The sequence below is a fragment of the Onychostruthus taczanowskii genome, unplaced genomic scaffold (genome assembly GCF_017590055.1).
Source record: "Onychostruthus taczanowskii isolate IOZ18803 unplaced genomic scaffold, ASM1759005v1 scaffold9, whole genome shotgun sequence".
NCBI lineage: Eukaryota > Metazoa > Chordata > Aves > Passeriformes > Passeridae > Onychostruthus > Onychostruthus taczanowskii.
In genome coordinates this window covers 15,765,138-15,785,713 of record NW_024506993.1, presented here as the reverse complement: position 1 = coordinate 15,785,713, position 20,576 = coordinate 15,765,138, and the positions used below count along the sequence as shown (strand labels likewise).

Sequence of the window (20,576 nt, the reverse complement as noted above, 5' to 3'; positions counted from 1 at the left end):
CAGCGTGGGGAGCAGAGGATGTGGTTTGCCTGAGCATCTTGCTGTGAGAAAGAGTTTCTTGGGTATTTGTCATCTCCCACCTTGCAGGGACAATTCACCCCATTTCCTCTCCCTTGATGTGATGTTAGCACGAAGGGCTTGGCCCCCTGCCCACCAGCATTACCAGTAAACAGGGTTTACTGGTGGGGATGCCTTGGGGTGCATCCCCACCTCTCACTGTCAGCAGCTGCTGCCAAAGGGCTGGAGCCTTGGTCTGAGCACAGCTGGGAAAGGTTGGCCATGTCCTTTGTCTGAGGGGTGCTGGAGAATCCCTGACATAAAAATAGGCTTTGCACCAGGGCTGCTGCTGCAGGAGCCGCGAGCAGGCAGGAAACCCTCTCGGTCGGGCTGCAGCCCGGCTGAGCAGCCCGCGCTCAAGAAGCTCCTCACCCAAGCCAGGCTGCACGTCCAGGGCTGCAGCCAGCGGGAGCAGGAGCGCTCTCCGTAGCTCTCCGTCTGCTGCTCACCCGCCGCCAGGGGTGCCTCCAGCCCCTTCCCCACCGGGAAACTGAGGCAGGGAGCGCAGTCTGTCCTTCTTCTGCGAAAAGAGGCAGAGAGAGCGGAGCGGCTGCAGCGGGCCCCCCTTCCTCCGCGGCGGCTCCGGGAACCTCATCCCCGCCTCCAGCCCGCCCCGCCGGGCTCGCCGGGACTGGAGTTGGCGATCGGGAGCCCGGGGCATTGCGCCGTTCCCCCCGCCTCTCCTGCCTCAGTTTCCCCGCGGTGCCCGATCGGGGCGGCCCCTCCCGGTCCCCGCCCCGGCCCCGGCCTGGAGCGGGCCAACGCGCTGCGCATCAGCCCGGCCCGCCGGCCCGGCCCCGGCGCGCATCCTGACCCGCGGCTGACGGCGGCACCGGGCGCCGGGCACCGCTTCGAGCCGCGGCGCCGCGGGCTGCACACCTGGTGCGATCTCTGCGGGGACTTCGTCTGGGGCGGCGGCAGGAAGAGCCTCCAGTGCCGCCGTGAGTACCGCGCCGCGCCCCGGGCCCCGCACCCCCGCCGCCGGGCGTGCCGGCACCCCGCACCCCCGCCAGGCACCGGGCGGCCCGCCACCCGGCTTCCTCTGCACCGGGCACCCCCAGCGAGCACCGGATGGCCCGCCACCGGGCACCCTCACCACTGGGCATCCCACCAACCGGGCACCCCTACAGGACGCAGAACATCCTGGTAGTAGGCAGCCCCGCTGAGCACCGGGTGTCCCACCACTGGGCATGAGTTTCCCAGCAGCGGGCATGCTGCCGCGGGACAACCAGCGGGTACAAAGCATCCTGCCATCGGGCACCCCCACGGGCCCCCACCCCCTGGCGGTGGGCCCCTCACTGAGCACCAGCTGTCCCACCACTGGGCACAGGCTCCCCAGCACCGGGCTGGCTACAGGCATCTCAATACCAACTACCCCCACCAGGCATCCTGGTGCCAGGCACTTCCATTAAGTTGGGCATCACCATTCTGGGCAGCTGCACCAGGCACTGGGCCTCTGGGCACCAGGAACTGCCACCAAACACTGGACACGCCTGTATTGGGCACACACATCAGGCACTGGCAGCCCCATACAGAACATCCTCACCTGGCACCACGCACCCCTGTACTGAGTACCTGCACCAGGTATTCCAGCATTGGGCACCCACACCGGCCACTGGGCATCCCAGTACCAGGCACGGAGCACACCACGCTGGCCAGCCCAGCAGGGAGCACAGCAGCACCAGCCAGGATGTGGCACAGTGCTATGTCCCATGTTGATGCTGCCCCTGAGCCCCTAGGCACAGCATGAGCAGACAGCTGACACTGTCACCATGTGCCAGCCCTTGTCCCACCGCCAGTGCCCTGACCCTGACACCCAGGCTGGGCACAGTGGTGACCCTGCTCCTCTCTCTGTCCCCAGACTGCAGCTTCACCTGCCACTACCGGTGCCGGGCCCTGGTGCAGCTGGACTGCGGTGGCCCCCCAGGTGCTGGTGACGAGGACGATGGCAATGAGCAAGTGTTGGAGAAGGACACCAACGTGGTAGGGCCTGGGGCTGTCTGTGAGGGAGAGCTTGGGCAGGGGGTGGCAAACCTGGGAGCTGTGCTGGGCTGTGCCATGTGAGGCTATGTCATGACCTGCCTGCCTGTGCCATGCCAGGCTGTGCCAAGCCTTGCTGAGCTGGGCTTAGCTGAGCTGAGCGAGGCTGACCTGCCAGGCTGTGCTGTGCCATGCCAGGCTGCATCATGCCGGGCTATGCTGTGCCATGCTGGGCTGTGCCAAGCCTTGATGGACTGCACTGGGCTGGCCTGGGCTGAGGTCGTGCCATGCCGTGCTGTCCGCGCCCCGTCGAGCCGAGCCGAGCCGAGCCGAGCCCAGTCGGGGCAAAGCCATGTCCGGGCGGGCGCGGGTGAAGTCACCGCCGGAAGCGGGGCCGCCGCGCCGCCCCCGGCCCGCGTCACCCCACGGCCGGGGCGGGGCAGGGACGGGGACCGCGCTGAGCCGGGAACGGAGCAGGGCGCGGTAGACGCCGCGCCGAACCGAGCCGGGACGGGAGCGCGATAGGGACTGGTCTGAGCCGAGCCGGGAACAGGACCGCGATAGACACTGGGCTGAGCCGAGCGGGACAGCGATAGGGACCGGGGGAAGCTGAGCCGGGACTGAGACCGGGACCGGGCGGAGCCGAGTCGGGATTGAGACCGGGACCGGGCGGAGCCTAGTCGGGACTGAGACCGGGACCGGGCGGAGCCGAGCCGCGATAGGGACCGAACGGAGCCGAGCCGGGCCCAGGGCCGGGCTGAGCGGAGCCGGGCCGAGGACCGGGAGCGGGCTGAGCCGAGCCGGGAGCGGACCGAGCCGGGCCCCGGCCCGGGGGCCGGTCGGGCTGGGGGCGGCGCGGGGGGCACGGGGGGCAGCACGGCCAGCAGCGGCTACTGCAGCCAGGAGGACTCCGACTCCGAGCCCGAGCTCTTCTACACCGCCCGCACCTCCCTCGGCCGCCGCCCGCGCCGCCGCCAGGTCGGTCCCGGGCCATGACGTAATGGGGGACACGGGTGACGTCATCGGGAGCACATTCCCCCGGCTGGGGAGCAGGCCAGGGTGGGCTTGGTGTGTGGGGAAAACCAGAGGTGTTAGTGGTCTTATTTTAGAGGTGAGCTTGGCCCTGCTGTGGGGCAAGAGTGGGGTCGGGCATGGCCGTGCCGTGGGACGCGGTGGCCCTGTCCGCTTGGATGTGGGGTGAGCGAGGCACCGTGGGGCGAGTGGCACGGGCACCCCACGGTCCCTCAGGGCTGGAGCTGCTCCCAGCTTTGGGGGTACCGGGACAAACTCCCCGGGCAGCTTCACAGCTGTCCCCATCCTGCAGGGACCCTGCTGTGGGGTGGCTGTCGGGGCTGGGAACCCCTCGGTGCCGTGGGGACACGTGCAGCACGGTGTGGCAGCTCCGCGGCCCCGCGTAAATACTCATTAGTGGGTGCCGGTGGCGGGGACGCCGAGCCAGGACGCTCGGTCCCCGTGTGTGGGGCCAGCACTTTGAAGGGGGGTGCCGGCGGCAAGGGCGGGCTGCACCCCCAGCCCGGCCCTCCTGCCTCAAATCTCGGCGTCCCCGCGGGCGCGGAGCCTGCCCAGACGCCCTGGTGCCGGGCTGGCGGCTGCCGGCGCTCTGCCTTGGGGACGCCTCTCTGATCTGCGGTGCCGGGAGCGGACGCTCGGCTCCGGGTGCCCTCGCCGTGCGTTCTCACAGCCCTGCAGCCCCGGGGACGGGCGCTTGCGGGGCGGCCCGTGCCGGTGTCCCCGGGGTTGCAGGGCTGGGGCCGCAGTGAGCACAGCGCAGCTCAGCGCCGGCCGGGCTGATGCAACCCCGTGCAAGCGCCCGCGCATCTGCCGGTGCCTCGCGGTGGGCTGGGGGCCGGCGCGACACCGAGGCAGGGGGAACGGTCCCCCCCGGTCTCTGTGCCGCTCAGCCCGGCTGCTGTCACGCAGGATGAGCCCAGCGAGTGGGAGAAGACAGAGCTGGACCAGGCGCAGGTGGAGCAGCGGATCAAGGAGTACAACAGCCAAATCAACAGCAACCTCTTCATGAGCCTGGTATGGGGTCAGCACAGGGCCCGGGGGGTCACGGTGCCCTGCCCTGACCCCACTCACCCACCACCGGTGTCTCGTAGAACAAAGACGGCTCCTACACCGGCTTCATCAAGGTGCAGCTGAAGCTGGTTCGCCCTGTCTCGGTGCCGGCCACCAAGCGGGTCCCCTCCCTGCAGGCGGGGCGGCCACACCCCCAGGGCGTGAAGCGCCGCACGTCCTTCTACCTGCCCAAGGGGACCGTCAAGCACCTGCACATCCTCTCGCACACCCGCGCCAGCGAGGTCATCGATGCGCTCCTCCGCAAGTTCACCGTCATCGACAACCCCCGCAAGTTCGCCCTCTTCGAGAGGTCTGAGAAGGATGAGCAAGGTAGTGCCCAGGGTGACCCTGTCCTCACAGTGGTGGCTGTGTCCCTGTACTGTCAGTTTCCCCTGGCTGGTGGCAGTTCCACGGTGGTGATGTCCCCAGGGTCCATCATGGTGGCGGCAGCATGCCCGCGGCAGTGGTGTCCCCATAGTGGTGGTGTCCCCCATGGTGGCAATATCATGGCAGTGGTGCCCCAGTAGTGACAGCTTTCCTTAGGCAGCAGCATCCCCGTGGTGGCGGCATCCCTGTAGCAGTGGCATCCCCCTTTGGTGACAGTGTCCCCTGTCACCATTGCAGCCGTGGTGTCCCCTGTGGTGGTGATGTCCCCATAGCAGCAGCATCCCCGTAGCAGCAGTGCTGTCCCCGTAGCGGCAGTGTCCCCGCGGTGACGCGTGGCCCCGTTGCAGTGTACCTGCGGAAGCTGGGTGACGACGAGCAGCCCCTGCGGCTGCGGCTGCTGGCCGGCCCTAGCGAGAAGGTGCTGAGCTTCATCCTGAAGGAGAACGAGACCGGCGAGGTGAACGTGAGTGCAGGGGCGGGGAGGGGGCTGGCACCCGCATTGCCCGGGGCGGTGGCCATGGGAGGACGCTGCAGGTCCCCGTGGCGATGGCAGCCTTTGTGCCTGCAGTGGGACGCCTTCTCGCTGCCGGAGCTGCACAACTTCCTGCTGATCCTGCAGCGGGAGGAGGAGGAGCACGTGCGGCGGCTGCGGCACCGCTACGCGCGCTGCCGCCAGAAGATGCAGGAGGCGCTGGCCGCGCTCACGCCGGGCTGACCGCGAGGCGCGCACCGAGGCCAGCCAGCACCAGGATCCTCGCCCGCCGCGGTGGGGACACCAGGGAGGGGGGTGGAACGGGGCGCCACGGAGCCACCGGGCTGTCACAGCCCCCGTGGGGCTGGCCCGGAGAGTGAGGGTTCCTGATGGGAGCGCGAGCGAGTGTCACCCGGGAGTGGGTGTCCCCAGGGAGCGTGTGTCCTGGGGGGAACGAGTGTACCCTGGGGGATTGGGTGTCCCCAGGGGAGTGGGTGTCCCGAAGGGAGCGTGTGTCTTGCGGGAAGCAAGTGTCACCTGGGGGATTGGGTGTCCCCAGGGGAATGGGTGTCCCTAAGAGAGCGTGTGTCACCTGCGGGATTGCGTGTCCCCAGGGGAGTGGGTGTCCCGAAGGGAGCGTGTGTCTTGCGGGAAGCAAGTGTCACCTGGGGGATTGGGTGTCCCCAGGGGAGTGGGTGATATGGGGGGAGCGAGTGTCCCCGGAGAAGTGAGTGTCCCTGCGAAGAAGCAGGGCATTGAGCACCAATAAAGGCATCTTGGTGACGAGGCCTGGCCTGCGGTGTGTCCTTGGCGGGGCGGGCTGGGTGGGAAGGGACGGGAAGCGTAGTCCCCGCGGTGTCGGCGAGCCTTGGGTGCCCACACGTGGTGCGGGGCGGCGGCGGCGGGACTCGAACCCGCGGTTCCCGCGCTGCCGGCGGCGGGCGGGGAGGAGGGCGCGCCCCGCGCCGGTGTCACGTGACGCGGGCGCCGGAAGTGGCGCGGGCGGCGGCGCAGGCGGCGCTCGGTCGGTGTCGCCGGGCGGCTCCGCGCGCGCCGCCACCCCCTTCGTGTTCACACGGCGCGGGTGAGACGCGGGTGCGGGGGCGGCTGCCGCGGGCCGGGGGCTCTGCCGCTGGGCCCGCCCCAGCGCAGGCACGGCGCGGGGGTCGGGAGGGGCAGCGGGTGCTCGCTGCAGCTCTCCCGGGAGCGGGGACCGGCCTGCCCCAGCCCCCGGCCCGGCTCGGGGCGCAGGGAGCCGGCAGGGCCGGCAGGCTCTCACCCCAACGCCTCCCCTCTCCTCTCGGCAGCTCCATGTATTACGATGAGGACGGGGACCTTGCTCACGAGTTCTACGAGGAGACAATCGTCACCAAGAACGGGAGGAAGCGCGCCAAGCTGAAGAGGATCCACAAGAACCTGATACCTCAGGTAAAGTGCGGAGAAGGGTGGGGGAAAGTGAGTGCAAAGCGCCATGGTGACGCTTGAAGTCCGGCCTTTACAGGAACCATCTCCCTCGGGGCATCTTCTTACTGGAAAGGTGGAGGCTCTCTCCTCCTCCCCAGTTTCTGCCTCAGAGCCATGATTCCTGTGTGTCCTGGCTCACACCCGTGTCACCTGAGGCTGTGACAGGAAAGGGAGAGCTGGTGGCACCCTCCAGCTGCCTTTTTTGGAGAGAAGCAGTGCCTGGCAGGGGAAGATGTTGTGGGGCACAGAGTGCCCTGCGTGGCCATGGCGTCTCCTTACCAAGCACCTTCCACGAGGTGTAGGGTGCTGTGCTGCCTCAGCCAGTGTCATATCACTGTGGAGGGCCAGGCCCTGTGTTGGGGAGCAGCAGCCAGAGCCCATCAGCTGCTGTCATGAGTTTGCACATCCCCTCCAGCTGCTCAGCAGTGTTGACAGCTCTCTGCTTTGCTCTTCAGTGGAAAAGTCTCCTCTTTAAATAAGCAAGTGGTGTGAAGCTGGGCAGGGGTTGGGATGTTGAGGATCATGGTGCAGGGGCAGAATAGCCTGCATGTAGGGAATCTTTTGGGGGCAAAAATGGAGGAAAGAGTAGATCAAACCAGGGCTGGAGAGAGCCTTTATAGAAGTCATCCCTAAATAAGCAGAAGGGCATGCTGTAATGAGTAGCTGGGGTGAGCTGTCAGTGTACTCTGAGGAGTGGGCAGCCTCTCAGCTGGATGGAACCCCTCTGAGTGCTGAGCAGGCAGTTGTGGATGGAAGGATTTGGTGCTGCTTCCTGGGCTGGCATTCTAGCAGAGGCAGGCTTGGCATTGGAACTGAGTCCTCGTTTATGTGGGCTGAAATTCACCCAGTTGGAAAGCTCAGCTGAGCTGGGGAGAGCAGGAACCAGCACTGAACGGTCCTTTGCTAGCTCAGGCTTTACTCTGGTTCTGCGGGTGCAGGCCCAGCCCTGAGCCCCTGCTCCCCCTCTGCCCCAGCCCCCGCCTGGTGCTGTAACAGGAGAAGGCTGGGCTGGGGCATGGGAACGGCTCCTGTGGCTGCTGTGGAGGGAGCGTGCATTCAGCAGCCTCCCCTCTGCACAGAAAGCCGCTTTTCTGTGCGCCAGCTGCCCCGGCTGCCTTCTCTCAGAGAGCTCTTTTCATTGCTCTAAATCCCGTGAATGAAAGGTGCCGCATGAAAAGCCCAGACAGCCAATATCTGCCAGTCACGCACCAGCTGCCGCACGGGCAGTGCCTGGCAGAGCAGCTCCCTCCTTTCTCGCCTGCCGTGCGTGGCAGCCAGCCGTGCCGCCCTCGGCTCTCCAGGGAGAGTGCGAAGGGCAAAGGGCTGCTGCTTTGTGTGCTGCTGCTCAGGCGTACCTGGTGTCACAGGCGATTTATGGAGCCTGGTCCCTCCGGTTCCTCCAGGGCACAGTGTTCTCTGTCACTGGGTGACTGGCAGGGCTCGGGGATGTTGATTGGCCGTCCCTTCTGCTCACCATTCTGACTCTTCTTTCAGGGCATAGTGAAACTAGAGCATCCTCGCATTCACGTGGATTTCCCAGTGATTATCTGCGAGGTGTGAGTCCCAGACATCGCTGCCCGTGGGTGGGAGGCCCTGCCCCGCCACCTCCAGCCTCACTGGGCCAGGCTGCATCGTGTTCCCACCGAGGAGGACTCCAGCCGTGCGGCAGGATGGTGGCTCTCCCCTCGCCTGGAGGTGAGGCAGGACGGAGCAGGCCTTCGCAGGAGATGGGTGACTCTGTGCAATGACTGCTTAAAAACATCCTCGCTTGAGTCAGAAGACTAAAATACCTTTTGTAGCCTCTAGCTGACGTTTGATGGGTAACTGGAACTGCAGACAAGCTGCTGTGATTGAGCTGTGAAAGGGAGAGCAAGCCTGCACTTCTCGTCAGAGAGAATCCCCTGCTTCTCAGGTATGCGGCCCAGGGAGAGCCAGGGCACGGTAGCGCCCTGCCCTGCACCCCGCGGTCCCTGGGGCCCGCAGGTTAGATGGCCAGTGTTGCAGCATGTCCCTTTGACACCGGTGCGATGTGATGCTCCCCTGTGTGGGTTTGTTGATGGAGGATAAGCAGAGCAGGCTGAGGGGTCTCAAAGCACATTGGGCTGGCTGCTGCTCTCCTCTCGGGAAGGGGATGGAGATCAGATGCCGCTCTCTTAGACCTCGGTCTCTTCCCCTACTGCGATTCCCCACTTATGCCAGCACTGGGGAGGTTGGCTTTACTGCTGCCTGCTCGAGATCTCTGCAGTCCCTGGCCCCTGCTGGTGGCAGCAAGGTCCCAGCTCTGCAGAGGACTTGCCTCCCCCATTGTCACACTGGCTCCTGCTGAGCACCGTCCCTCGCCTGCTGCTGCTGCCGGGCAGCCTCCTCACCCCCGCTGCTGTTTGAACATACCTCCCTGTAGGCTGGGCCTCGACTGAGCCAAGCAGGAAAGGAATCCTGTCTTCCTTCCCTGTGCCCCCGAAACAATCAATTGGTGTACCTGCCCCGGCATGGAAGTCTCCCTGGCGATGTGAACTGTGGTTCCTCCGGCATCCCAGCTGGTGGCAGGAGGAGAAATGCGATGCACTTTAAAGGGAGGCTTGCTACCCCACCTCGGAAGGTCCTGCTCTTTTCTCCTCTTTCCTCCCACCTAAGAAGGTCGAGGTCTTGGCAGCACCGAAGAACCTCTCACCCCTGTGTGTGTCCAGCTGCTGGGGGAAAGGCTTGACCCCAAATGCCCCTTGGCAGCATGAGGAGCCCCTGCCTCCCTTCTCAGCTCTGCCCAGACCGAGCAGGCAGAGGAGGACCGGCAGCAGGCACAGCTTTAAAGTGGGTCAGAGCCTACTCCCCACAGCAGCCAGCTCGGCTTTCCTCCTCTTTCGTTCCAGAACTTATTTACTTTCTAAGCACTTCAGATGTTTGCTACCTCGATTTTTAATTTAAGCTGCTGGCACTTGGCTGCCAGCCCTGTCGGTGTCTACGTTGGATGTATCCATCCCCGCGTCCGCTGAGAGCCGCCCGGGCGCGGGGCCACATTCCCAGCTTCGGGGAGATAACGGCGACGTGGCTGTTGCTGTCTTCCTGTCACCACCTCTTCCCTTCACGTCCCTCCACCCGCGGTTCCCATCGACAGGAGCGAGCACACAGGGTGACATGGATGTGCTGGCTGCCACCAGGCAGGAAAGTGGAAGGGCAGGGCTCATCTACACTGTGATGCTGGGCGCTTCTTTCGACATCTTTTGTTCTGCTTGCTTGAAAGAGTCTTGTCTTAAAACAGTCCCTCACTGAAGTGTTTCTTATTTGCACCACCTGCTCTTGAGTTTCTCCCTGGCTGGAGCTCCCTGGGAAGGGCATCCCTTGGGCTCCACAGGAGAGCAGGAGCTGCTGTCCCCAGGAAGAGGAGAGAAACCTGTGGCCACGCTGTCTGTGCTGCCTTGCCCCACTGCTGTTTGAGAGCATGGGAAGCTGCACCGACCCCGCCTTGGGCAGGGGGGAAGGAGGACAAGGAGTGGGGAGGGGGTTGGCACTGTTTGCCTGCCCCAGTGGGGAGCCCCTCACCTGGCTAGCAGCCAAAAATCTGTTGGCAAGGCATGGCCTGAATCTGGGGGAGGGGGCAGAGACTGTGACCAGCTTAGCAAGGATGCTTTTGTCCTTTCTGACAGGCTGCCCATCCTTCCCCCAGTGTATTAAACATACTTCCCCAAAACCCATGCCTTCTCCCACTCTTGTACCCCCTCAGTGTCACCAGAGTGGCAGCCAACCTCTGCAGGCTGCCAACAAACTGCACCCTGCCCCGCTTCTTCCCAGGCTGGTCCCCACAGCAGCCAGCCCCCAGGACCCCAGCAATCCTGCAGCAGCAGGGCCTTGGGAGCACCTGGAGGGATCTTAAAAGTGTGAAGATCACTGTAAATAGTATCTGTGTCCACTGTGGTGTTGGAGCAAGCAAAAAAAAAAAAAAAGTTTTCTTTTTATTTTTTTTTTTTTTTTTACAATTTCTGTGCAACATTGTGCTTTCCGGTGTGGATGTGTAGCCGAATCGTACTCACCGACACTAGGCTCCTTGCTCCCCTAGCGTGTGGGTAGGACCCATGGGTTTGGGAAATGTACACTACTTATGGTCCTTCCTCCCAGTGCATCTGTCCACTTTTGTTAAATTTCAATAAAATTATTTGTAGAGCCCACAAGTCCCAGAGCTGTCTTACTGGGGAAGGCAGATGTACCTGAGGGAAGGTGGACTTCGAGCCCCCTGTTTTTTCGGGAAGGGGGTGCACGTGTGGAAGGACTCCCGAGTCACAGCCATTTCCAGGTTCTCCAGTTGGCACATGGGACTGGCAGGAGTTGGTGGCTGCGTCAGGCTGTGACTCTCTACTTGTAGCTGCCGTGACAACTCTTAAATGTATAACTAATGTGAAATATATGTAATTTCCTTATTCATTCCCGTGGGCTGGAGCTCGGGCCTCTCTCCCCTCCCGTGTGGGGACAGAGGTCTCAGGACCGGGGCTCGCAGCAGCCCAGCCACAAGCTGACTCTTGCCATGGCTCCGCCCGAGCCCCGCGGGGGGGGAGGATCCGCCTGTCCGCTCTTTCCTCGCCTGCCAAATCAGTGCCTCATTAATCACGGGGCCTGACGTTCTGGAGCCGGCGTGACCCTGTGCCGGGATGCCGCCCGTCCCCCGAGCATTGCCGGCTGTCCGTGGGGCAAGTGTGATCTCACTTTGTCCCCCACGTCCTGTCCCCGACAACCCTGCAAGTGTTTTCCTGCAGCCACCGTCACTTCTCATCATTTCCTGCGCCAAGCCGGCTCGGAAATGAGCCGCTGATGAAAGCTGTCATGAGAGTGAGTGGTGCAGTGTGTGGTGCCAGCCCTCCGGCCTCAGGGGCCCATTCATCCATAGGGACCCCAGCCCCAGGAGGGATGGGTGGATCCTCCTGGCTTAGAAGGGGTCGGGGTGGCTGCACAGGGTGGTACAGCCTGGCGAGGTTACACAAGGCGGTGGCTCTGGCTCTCTGGCTCCGTGACCATCTCTGTGTCTGCCAGGGCCACCACAGTCCCCTCCTGCTGCCCGTGGGGCAGGGCCATGCCCGGAGCCCCCAGCCCAGGGCAAAGGCAGGTGCCGACATCCCCTTCTGGCTTCCTGGCTGCTCCGTTCCCAAGCTGACCTCCTCTCACACCTTGCCCGGAGCTGTCTGTTACAGTGGCTGTGACTCACACCCGTTATCTTTATCTGCCATCCGTGAGGGATTCCCATCATCCTGCTGCCTGCCTGGAGCAGTTCCCCTGCTCAGCTCGCCCTGGTCGCTGCCCGCTGCTGCCATCCCGCACCCCTCTGCACTCTGGGAATGACTTGGAATGATCTCATGCTCGGCAGGGCAAGGGGAGGCTGGATCTGCCCAGCTGCCCCTTCCCAAAAGCAAGTCTTCCCTGTGGGAAGGAAGGAGGGAAAGCGAGTCAGGTGATGCTCCCACCGAGGGGACAGCAGTGAGAATTTGCGTCACACTGAGGACTTCCAGCCCTCCCAGCAGTGGAAATCTGTGACCCCTCCGGCCACCCCACTGCCGGTGGGGCTGGATACCTTCGCACGAGGAGGATGGAAAGTTTTAGCTGCTGGCCAAGGGAGCCTGTTTACTGCTCAGAGGGGAAGGGCAGCGCCTGCAGCGCTGGGACTTCTTGGCTCCCCACAATCTCTCCCAAGGGTTTTGGCAGCCAACGCCCGGCCAGCGGCTGACCTGCCCAGCCCCTCTGCCAGCTGGGGCCTGGCATTGCCTGCAGGCCAGGCCGAGCTGTGGGGTGCAGCCTGGATTTGGAGTGGCCTGCCGGGATGCAGTGCCCATGCCAAGCAGGGCTGTCACCCTCTGGGTGGGAGCTTCACCACAAAAGCTGACACCTAAATGGTGCCACTAAGAGGAGCCAGCTGCGGGTGCCTGCGGCCAGGGCTTGGTGAGGCACCAGGAGCTGACACCGAACAATGCTGGGCTTGGTGCTCCCGCCTGATCCTTAGGGAGCTGGTGGGTGGCTGGGGAGCACTTCCGTAGATTCAATCCCGCTTCCTTCCCCTGCCGGCCCCGACACACCCTCGCAGTCTGGTGCTTCCTGCGCAGGGGCACCCCGATGGCCCTCAGCCCAATGGGGCCAGCCCTGGCCAGAGCAGGCGGGGGACAGGCAGCACATGGGGACTGCCACATGCCACATGGCTGGTCCCTGAGCCCTGCCTGTCCTGTTGCCTGCCAGAGGGGACCGGCTGGAGCCTCAACAGCACTCTGGGAAGGAAACCCCTGCTACACCCATGGCCCCCCTTGTCCTCTCGAGGCAGGAAACCCACGGGGCCATGGCTGAGTCAGCAGCACCGATTGCCCTAGCCCCGCACAGGATGTCCTGTCCGGCACAGCACCGCCCTGGGGTCACCACCGTCCTGGGGACACTGCTGCTGCAGGGACACTGCTCTTCTGGTGTCACCACCAGCTCGAGGACACCAGCATTCTGGCTTGCCAACACTCTGGAGTCACCACCATTGTAGGATCACCAACTTTTTAGGGACAACATGATCCTGGTATACCATCCTGGGGTCACCACCATTCCAGAGTCCCCACTTTGGAGTGGTGATGGTCCTGGGGACACCACCGCCCTGGGGTCAGCACCAATCTGCGGTCACTGTGGTTTTGGAGTGACCTCGACCCTGGGGATACCACCACCCCCCAGGGACAGCACCGCCGCACCCCGTTGGGGTCAGCGCGGTTCGGGCCCCCCGGCCGCCTCAGCCCCGCGCTCCCCCGCCAACCGTGGCGCCCCCTGCCGGCCCCAACCGCGGCCCCGCCCCGCCCCTTTCCGCCGCGTGGGGGGGGCGGGTCCTCCCGGGCCGTACCAATCGCGGCGGGATCAGGGGGATGACTCCCCGGTGCCCGGTACCGCGGCCCCACGGAGGTGTGTGTGTGCGGCGGGGCTCCGCCGCCGTCCGGGGCCCGGGGCCCCGCGATGGTCGGTGCCGCCAGCCCGGCGCGGAGCGGGCGGGGCGCGGGGGCGGGGCCGGCACCCCCGCGGATGGTGCGTGCCGGAAGGTTTAAAAGCGGCGGCGGGGGGGCAGCGGCGGTGCTAGAGGAGCCCGCGGCGGGGGATGGCCTGAGGCGCGGTGAGAGCCGCGCGGGGAGCGGGAGCGGAGCGGGGCCGCCGGGGGCCGCGCCCCGGCGCTTTGTCTGCCCGGCTCGAACAAAGGCAGCGCCGCGCCGGCAGCCGGGAGAGCACTGAGCGGGCGAAGCCGCTTGGGACCGGGATTCCCGAGAGCCAGCCCTCAGCCGGGGCTCTGTCCGCACCTCCCGGGAGCTCTCTGCCCCGGGAGGGGACTCGGATCAGGGTCCGCTTTGGGGGGTGCGGGCAGAGCGGCCCCTGCCTGCACCCCCTCCTGCCGGCCCCCCTTTCTGACTCTGTTCTCCCGCCGCCCCCAGGTCCTGTCGGGCAGGATGCGCGGGGGCTGCGCGGCGGCGGTGGCTGTTCCCTGGCTGGCCCTGCTGGCCTTGGCCCGCCAGCCCCCCGAGAAGCCGTCGGCCGCCCCCCATCTCACCCGCCGGCCCTTCCTGGTGGCCTGGAATGTGCCCACCCAGGACTGCAAGCCCCGCTTCCAGGTGTCGTTCGACTTTAGCATCTTCGACCTGTACGCCTCCCCCAACGAGGGCTTCGTGGGACAGAACCTCACCATCTTCTACAAGGAACGCCTGGGACTCTACCCCTACTACACCCATCAAGGTGTGGCCGTCAATGGTGGTGTCCCCCAAAACAGCAGCCTGTCCGAGCACCTCGCCCGCCTCCAGGACGGCATCGATAAGTACATCCGCTCATCCACCAAAGAAGGGCTGGCTGTCATCGACTGGGAGGAGTGGCGGCCTGTCTGGGCTCGCAACTGGAAGCCCAAGGATATCTACCGGGAGGCGTCACAGGAACTGGTGTTACAGCGTCAGCCCACCTGGCCCCCTGAGAAGGTGAACAAGCAGGCAGCGTTTGAGTTTGAGTCGGCTGCCCAGGAGTTCATGGTGAAAACCCTGCGCAAGGCCAAGAGCTTCCGACCCAAACAGCTCTGGGGGTTCTACCTCTTCCCTGACTGCTACAACCACGACTACAGCAAGAACAAGGAGAGCTACACCGGGCAGTGCCCAGATGTGGAGAAGTCTCGTAATGACCAGCTGAAGTGGCTCTGGAAGGAGAGCATGGCGCTCTACCCCTCCATCTACCTCGACCCGCTCCTGGACTCCACTCCTAACAGCCGCAAGTTTGTGCGGGCGCGGGTGATGGAGGCCATGCGCATCTCCCAGAAGCACCACGACGACTACTCCCTACCTGTCTTCGTTTACACCCGGCCCACCTACATCCGCAAGCTGAATGTGCTCAGCCAGGTAGGGCTGTGCCACTGGGACATCCTCATTCCAAGCCCTGCACATCTGGGCTTTGGGGTCAGCTGAGGTGGTTCCTCTGCCTGTGAATTGCATCTTGCTCCCATGGAGCAGGGTGGCTCTGGAGGCTGGTGTCGGCACTCGTGGTGTTACTGGCACATGGTTTGACTGTTTCCATGTGGTGGGAAGCAGCACCCTTTGGCATGGGACTGGCAGCTGGCCCCAGGGAGCAGGAGGAGTGCTTCCTCTCGTAGGACCCCCAGCTCAGCCCCTCTCTGGGGTAGATGATGGGGTGCTACAAATTGTTTCGTTTATGGATGGGATGTCTGGCAGCAGGACTGGCACCAGTGGTGATTATCTCCAGGGAGGTACCTGGGATGTACTGCAGGACTCAGGTCCTGGCATCTAGGACCCTGTGGTGTGTGTGCCCACAGCCCCTGTGCTGTGCTGGCTTAGCCCTTGAGGAGGAGGGCAGTATTGGGCAGCCTTGCCCCCAAGTTGTTGGGACAGTCCCTTTTCCTTGGAGCTGGGATTGGGTCCTGATCCTGCAGTGGACACTTTGGAGCACACTGTGCTGGGGCTGTGGGTGCTGCATGGGCTCTGTGGGCACTAACCAGACCCTGTCCCCACAGGCAGACCTGATCTCCACCATCGGAGAGAGCGCAGCACTGGGTGCAGCTGGGGCCATTCTGTGGGGTGATGCAGTTGACACTAGAAACCGGGTAAGTTTGGGGTCAGAGTGGGAGGTAGATGGGTGGAGGGATCACCTGCCCCAGGGGCGGACCCGTGGCTGAGCTGTCCTCCTCATCTGAGTTACTCCTCCCTGGGTCTCACCCTGGTTCTTCCCTTTCCCTAGGAGTTGTGCCAGTTCATGAAAAACTACCTGGAGGGGGACCTGGGACGTTACATTGTGAATGTCACGACAGCAGCGGAGCTCTGCAGCACGACGCTGTGCCAGGGCCGGGGTCGCTGCCTGCGCCAGGACAGCCATGCCGATGTCTTTCTCCACCTCAACTCCACCAACTTCCAGCTGCGGCGCCGGGATGCTGACCACCCCGAGCGCCCCCTCTTCTGGGCAGAGGGCCAGCTCTCCTCTGCTGACATACTCTTCCTACGGACCCACTTTCACTGCCACTGCTACCAGGGCTGGCAGGGCAGTGGCTGCCAGACACGCGCTGGCCCCCGCGGTGATGCCCCTGGCCCTTTGGCACCGCTGGGACTTGGGCTGCTGTTGCTGCTTGCGAGCTGGTGCTACCCGCCCCTGGACTGAGCTGCCCCTTTCTGTGGAGGTGTAGGAGGAGCCTATTTAAGATATCCCTACCCTGCCTGGGAGGCAGCTAATTACGGAGGGCTGTCCCTCACTGTGGTGGTGTGGGGGAAGAGCTCTGCGGTTGCCCCATCTCTACCCACCCTGCTGCAATGCAGGTGCCCTTCATGGGGACGGGGGGAGGAGGGGGACCCCTCTCCTGTTGTAAGGAGAGGGATGGGGGCAAGAGGGACACGGGGGCGGGGAGCGGGTGCTGCGTGGTGCTGATCCCCCGTGTGCTGCCCCACACTGAAGTGCTTTACCTCGAATAAAGCTGGGTCAGACTGAGAGGTGTGGGCTGATTTGGGGCGAGGCGGGCACGGGTCACTCGGCTCGCGGTCACAATCGCCGGGACGGGGTTCCGGAAGCGGAGTGTTGGAATGCAGCTCGGGGAAAGCTCTGCTGTGCTGGGAAGTGCCCCGCGGAGCCGGGGCCGCTCGGGGAAGGGGCGGAGGGCCCCGCGGGGCCGGAGCCGCGTGGGCAGCCACGGCCGGGCCACCCACGTGGAGCTGCGCGCGGCCCCGCCCCCAGCGGCGCTCCCCGCGTGGCGCTGCCGCAGCCCCCGGCAGTGTCCGGGATGCGGGGCTGCAGCCCCCGGGGCCGGGATCGCCCTGTGGGACACCGTGCTGTGCGCCACGGCCGGGGGGAGGTTCAGCCCCGCGGGGCCGGGGTCAGCCCTGGGCCGCGCCCGCCCCTGAGCTCCGCTGTCCCGTGCCACGAGTGTCCCCCAGCGGTGCCCTCGCGTGGCTCCTAGTCCCCGACACTGCCCTGCTGTGCCTGTGCCCGTGTGCAGCCTCTCGGGCCACTGCCCTGTCCTGAGGGGTGCCCGTGGCCATGGAGCGGCCCCGCGTGGCACAGCCACCTCCCTCCCTCCTCGGCTGCTGTGAGTCCCCGTGCCGTGCTCGCTGGGGCTGCTCTCCTGTGCTGTGGGTGTCCCCAGGCCGTGCCTTTCTGTGCCTCCTGCCCCCACGCGTGAGTGGTCCCGGGCCGTGCCCTCCTGTGGCTGCAGTGCCCACGCGGGAGTGTCCCGTGCCACCGCGGGCTGTGTCGCGCCCGGTGCCGTGAGCTCCCTCCCGGCAGTGCCCTCCTCCCGCCAGGGAACGGCGAGCGGCGCCCGCCCGGCGCAGCCCATCACCGTGACCTTGCTCCCCCCGCCCCGTCCGTGTCTGTTTGTCTTTCCAGCCCACTCATCGCCGGCCAGTCATGGGGTGTTGACTCTGCGCATTCCTTCCCAGCCGAGCCGCCGCCGCCGCTCATTCCGCGGGGCTGACGCTGCTGTCCCACTCCGGGGCCGCTCTGCTGGCCTCCAGCTGCTGATAAATTCAGGGGACTTTGAGGAAGTGGAAGAGGTGACCCTGGGTGACCGGCACCGCTGGGGAACGGAGGTGTGGATTAATGCCGGTCCTGACTTGGGGATAAAAGCTTCGAGGTCTCAGCTCTCCCCAGGCAGCTGCAGGACTCACGCTGAGCACACCAGCACCATGGCATCAGCGTGGTCCTGCTGGCTCCCCCTGCTGCTCCTGCCTGCCCTGACCCACGCTGGAGGGCCCGGTCCTGTCCTCGTCAACCGGCCCTTTGTCACCATCTGGAACATCCCCACTGAGCGCTGCGCCGAGATGCACAATGTCACCCTCAGCCTGGAGGTTTTTGATGTGTTGGCCAATGACCAGCAGTCCTTCACCGGGCAGGACATCACCCTCTTCTACAGCGACAAGATGGGTCTCTTCCCCTACTACACATCTGAGGGGGTGCCAGTGAATGGGGGACTCCCCCAAAATGCCAGCCTGGAGGCTCACATCCACCAGGCCACCCAGGACATCAAGGTGACCCTGCCCAGCCCCGACTACAGCGGGCTGGCTGTCATCGACTGGGAGAAGTGGCGCCCACTGTGGATCCGCAACTGGGACTCCATGGAGATCTACCAGCAGAAGTCGGAGGAGCTGGTGCAGCAGCAGCACCCGCAGTGGCCTCCCAAGGAGGTGGAGGAGATGGCCAAGCAGCAGTTTGAGAAGAGCGCCTGCGATTTCATGAACAAGACCCTGTGGCTGGGCGAGAGCCTCCGTCCCAGCGCCTACTGGGGCTTCTACGGTTTCCCCGACTGCTACAACAATCACTTTGACAGCCTGCACTACAACGGGACGTGCCCAGATGTGGAGCAGCAGAGGAACAAGAATCTGTCCTGGCTCTGGAGGAGCAGCAGGGCACTCTACCCCAGCATCTACCTGCCCCTCTGCCTCAATGGCACCAACAAGGTCCTTGCCTATGTCCGGCACCGCGTGGCCGAGGCTTTCGCTGTCCAGCAGGGGATCCTTGACAGTGCCATCCCCGTCCTGCCCTACTCCCAGATCGCCTTCGAGCGCACTCTGGACTTCCTTTCCCAGGTGATGGGGATGTGGGGATAGTGGGCACCTCTTGGGCTGATGGGTTGGCACCAGGGAGTCTTTATCTCTGCTGGGGCTGTGTGGGGGCTTTGGGCACTGCTGACTTCTCCTTTGCCCGTGGGTGCAGGAGGACCTGATGAACACCATCGGGGAGAGCGCGGCTCAGGGTGCTGCTGGCATCATCCTCTGGGGCAGCATGGACTACAGCGCCTCCAAGGTGAGTGCAGACAGTGGCATCAGTCCCTGTCAGCAGGGACCCCCAGTTCCTCAGCTGTGCAGGGCTGTGACACCGAATGCCATTGCAGGAGATGTGTCTGAGGCTGAAGGATTACGTGGAGGGGCCCCTGGGCCACTACATCGTCAACGTGACGGCCAGTGCTGACCTGTGCAGCCAGAGCCTGTGCTCCGGCCGGGGCCGCTGCGTGCGCCTGGACAAGCAGCAGGGCTACCTGCACCTGGACCCCTCCCGCTTCACCATCGACCTGCGTGCTGGCAAGCCCTGGCTGGAGGCTCAGAGCCTGGAGCCTGGGGAGGACATCTCCAAACTGGCCAAGGAGTTCAGCTGCCAGTGCTATGACAAGTGGCAGGGACCCCGCTGTGACACCCAGGGCTTTGCCAAGTGACCCCCCACCCTGGGGACACTGGGGCGGGCAGGGTGACACTACCTCAGCACCCTTGCCATGGGGTTGAGAACCTGACTGTGGGCCTCTTAATAAAAACCAGAAAGCACCAGCAAGTGTCTCCTTGTCTTCTGCTGCAGCAGGTTTTGGGGTGGCAGGGTCCTCCTGGAGCACCTCTGCTGCCTTGTGATGCTGCCAAGGGCTGTCCTTTGGGCTGGGAGCTTGGGAGGTAATGCCTCAGAGAAACCACAAGGAAAAAAGAAAATTTATGGGAAAACACACAGGTAGAGGGTATGATGGGGGAAGAGGATGAGAAGTGGAAGAATGTTGGGGAATGGCCAAAGAGTGGAGGCAAAGGGGGTGAAAAGATGTGACTGTGTGGCTGTAGTTGAGGGAGGGTGTGCTCCAACCCCTCGCTGTGCACTGACGAGTGGCCTGAAACCAATGCCCCGTTTCTGATTTTCCCCTGGATAACCATATGCAAAGCAGTTAAGCCCACAAATGATATGCAAAAGTGCTGATTTCTGTAACCCAGGCCACAGACTTAACTGTACCTATTTCAGGGCAGTTGGGAGAAGGCATGAAACCCCGGCCCAGCTGAGATAAAGATGTTGGCATCTTCCTCTGGATCTTCATCTTGGGGTGGGGAAATCACATGCTCATTTCTCTGATTTTAGGCTCTAATTCAGGTAATCTCTCCTTTTTGGGACTGCACTGCATGGCACTCTGTGTGTACTCGGGACTTACAAAGCTGCACCCTTAATTTTTAAGCTGGTTGGCGTAAACCATTGCAGAGTTATGTTCACTTCTTATTATTGCATTGAGAGGATCTGAGAAGATACCACTGGAAACATAATTAGGCCTTTGGATTCCCTAGTCACAGCCTTCAGAAACATACACTCTGTTATTACCAAGCTCTTTGACAAGCTGGGGGCCCCTGAAAAAATTCGTCATAATTGGATTTTGGCCCAGAATTAATAGTTTTATCTAATTCTTATAGAGATAGCTTGGTAAATGTTGTATGTTAATGTTGGAAACAATATTATCTTAGTATTTTTGTATGTGAAATATGATTTAACTTACATGAACACTCAAACACGCTCCTCCCAAGCTGCAGGAAATCTGATATTTGCCCTGTGTTAAATGCTGAAATGGAAAGCAAAGTTCACCTTGCTATTCACACAAAGAAAATTACCATGAATTTCAAGTCCTCCTTATGCCTGGAAGGGATCAGAGCTGTGTGCTTGCAACTTCAGGTAATTTAATATGCTTCAAGTATTCAGCTACTGGTGCCTAATGGGGCTGGTCTGAGGTTCTCCTGGACAGTATTATCTCAATCCATTAACCAAACTAAGCACTGAGGTGGGCATCAGGAAAGAGACATTTCCTCAGGAGCTGCAGAGGCTCTGGCACTGTCAGAAGCCACAGAAGCCTTGAAGAAACCCTGTCTCCAGGTGTGGGTTTGTGGCTTTT

The 20,576-nt window shown here is 63.5% G+C and overlaps 4 protein-coding genes across 5 annotated transcripts; all 4 read left to right on the top strand.

Moving 5' to 3' along the window:
• Positions 1-279: 279 nt before the first annotated feature.
• Positions 280-5,764, top strand: RASSF1 (Ras association domain family member 1). Its single transcript, XM_041425946.1, has 7 exons — positions 280-288; positions 488-998; positions 1,919-2,040; positions 3,979-4,083; positions 4,161-4,449; positions 4,854-4,969; positions 5,075-5,764. Exons 1-7 carry the CDS (start codon positions 280-282, stop codon positions 5,219-5,221), a joined length of 1,299 nt encoding a protein of 432 aa, XP_041281880.1. The 3' UTR covers positions 5,222-5,764.
• Positions 5,368-10,605, top strand: TUSC2 (tumor suppressor 2, mitochondrial calcium regulator). The gene is made up of 4 exons (XM_041425944.1): positions 5,368-5,437; positions 5,711-6,062; positions 6,286-6,406; positions 7,937-10,605. Exons 1-4 carry the CDS (start codon positions 5,368-5,370, stop codon positions 8,000-8,002), a joined length of 609 nt encoding a protein of 202 aa, XP_041281878.1. The 3' UTR covers positions 8,003-10,605.
• HYAL2 (hyaluronidase 2) lies at positions 8,255-16,390 on the top strand. 2 transcript variants are annotated; one of them, XM_041425450.1, is made up of 4 exons: positions 8,255-8,354; positions 13,858-14,799; positions 15,429-15,518; positions 15,653-16,390. In XM_041425450.1, the coding sequence occupies exons 2-4, from the start codon at positions 13,873-13,875 to the stop codon at positions 16,064-16,066; spliced, it is 1,431 nt and encodes a 476-aa protein (XP_041281384.1). In that variant the 5' UTR covers positions 8,255-8,354; positions 13,858-13,872; the 3' UTR covers positions 16,067-16,390. The 2 variants fall into 2 exon arrangements, with proteins under 2 accessions (XP_041281384.1, XP_041281383.1); XM_041425449.1 differs by lacking the exon at positions 8,255-8,354 and adding an exon at positions 13,413-13,544.
• A 1,141-nt stretch (positions 16,391-17,531) lies between these two features.
• Positions 17,532-19,213, top strand: HYAL1 (hyaluronidase 1). The gene is made up of 3 exons (XM_041425451.1): positions 17,532-18,483; positions 18,611-18,700; positions 18,789-19,213. The coding sequence occupies exons 1-3, from the start codon at positions 17,584-17,586 to the stop codon at positions 19,104-19,106; spliced, it is 1,308 nt and encodes a 435-aa protein (XP_041281385.1). The 5' UTR covers positions 17,532-17,583; the 3' UTR covers positions 19,107-19,213.
• The last annotated feature ends 1,363 nt before the right edge of the window (positions 19,214-20,576 follow it).

Bases quoted from the DNA above. Each gene is read 5' to 3' on its own strand.
- TUSC2 (XM_041425944.1), top strand. From the start codon at position 5,368: ATGGGAGCGCGAGCGAGTGTCACCCGGGAGTGGGTGTCCCCAGGGAGC. The intron at 5,438-5,710 runs GTACCCTGGGGG...CGGAGAAGTGAG, and splicing joins GTGTCCTGGGGGGAACGAGT to TGTCCCTGCGAAGAAGCAGG. The intron at 6,407-7,936 runs GTAAAGTGCGGA...CTCTTCTTTCAG, and splicing joins ACAAGAACCTGATACCTCAG to GGCATAGTGAAACTAGAGCA.
- RASSF1 (XM_041425946.1), top strand. The intron at 4,084-4,160 runs GTATGGGGTCAG...GGTGTCTCGTAG, and splicing joins GCAACCTCTTCATGAGCCTG to AACAAAGACGGCTCCTACAC. The intron at 4,450-4,853 runs GTAGTGCCCAGG...GCCCCGTTGCAG, and splicing joins GTCTGAGAAGGATGAGCAAG to TGTACCTGCGGAAGCTGGGT.
- HYAL2 (XM_041425450.1), top strand. From the start codon at position 13,873: ATGCGCGGGGGCTGCGCGGCGGCGGTGGCTGTTCCCTGGCTGGCCCTG. The intron at 14,800-15,428 runs GTAGGGCTGTGC...CTGTCCCCACAG, and splicing joins AGCTGAATGTGCTCAGCCAG to GCAGACCTGATCTCCACCAT. The intron at 15,519-15,652 runs GTAAGTTTGGGG...CCCTTTCCCTAG, and splicing joins CAGTTGACACTAGAAACCGG to GAGTTGTGCCAGTTCATGAA.
- HYAL1 (XM_041425451.1), top strand. From the start codon at position 17,584: ATGGCATCAGCGTGGTCCTGCTGGCTCCCCCTGCTGCTCCTGCCTGCC. The intron at 18,484-18,610 runs GTGATGGGGATG...CCGTGGGTGCAG, and splicing joins CTCTGGACTTCCTTTCCCAG to GAGGACCTGATGAACACCAT. The intron at 18,701-18,788 runs GTGAGTGCAGAC...ATGCCATTGCAG, and splicing joins TGGACTACAGCGCCTCCAAG to GAGATGTGTCTGAGGCTGAA.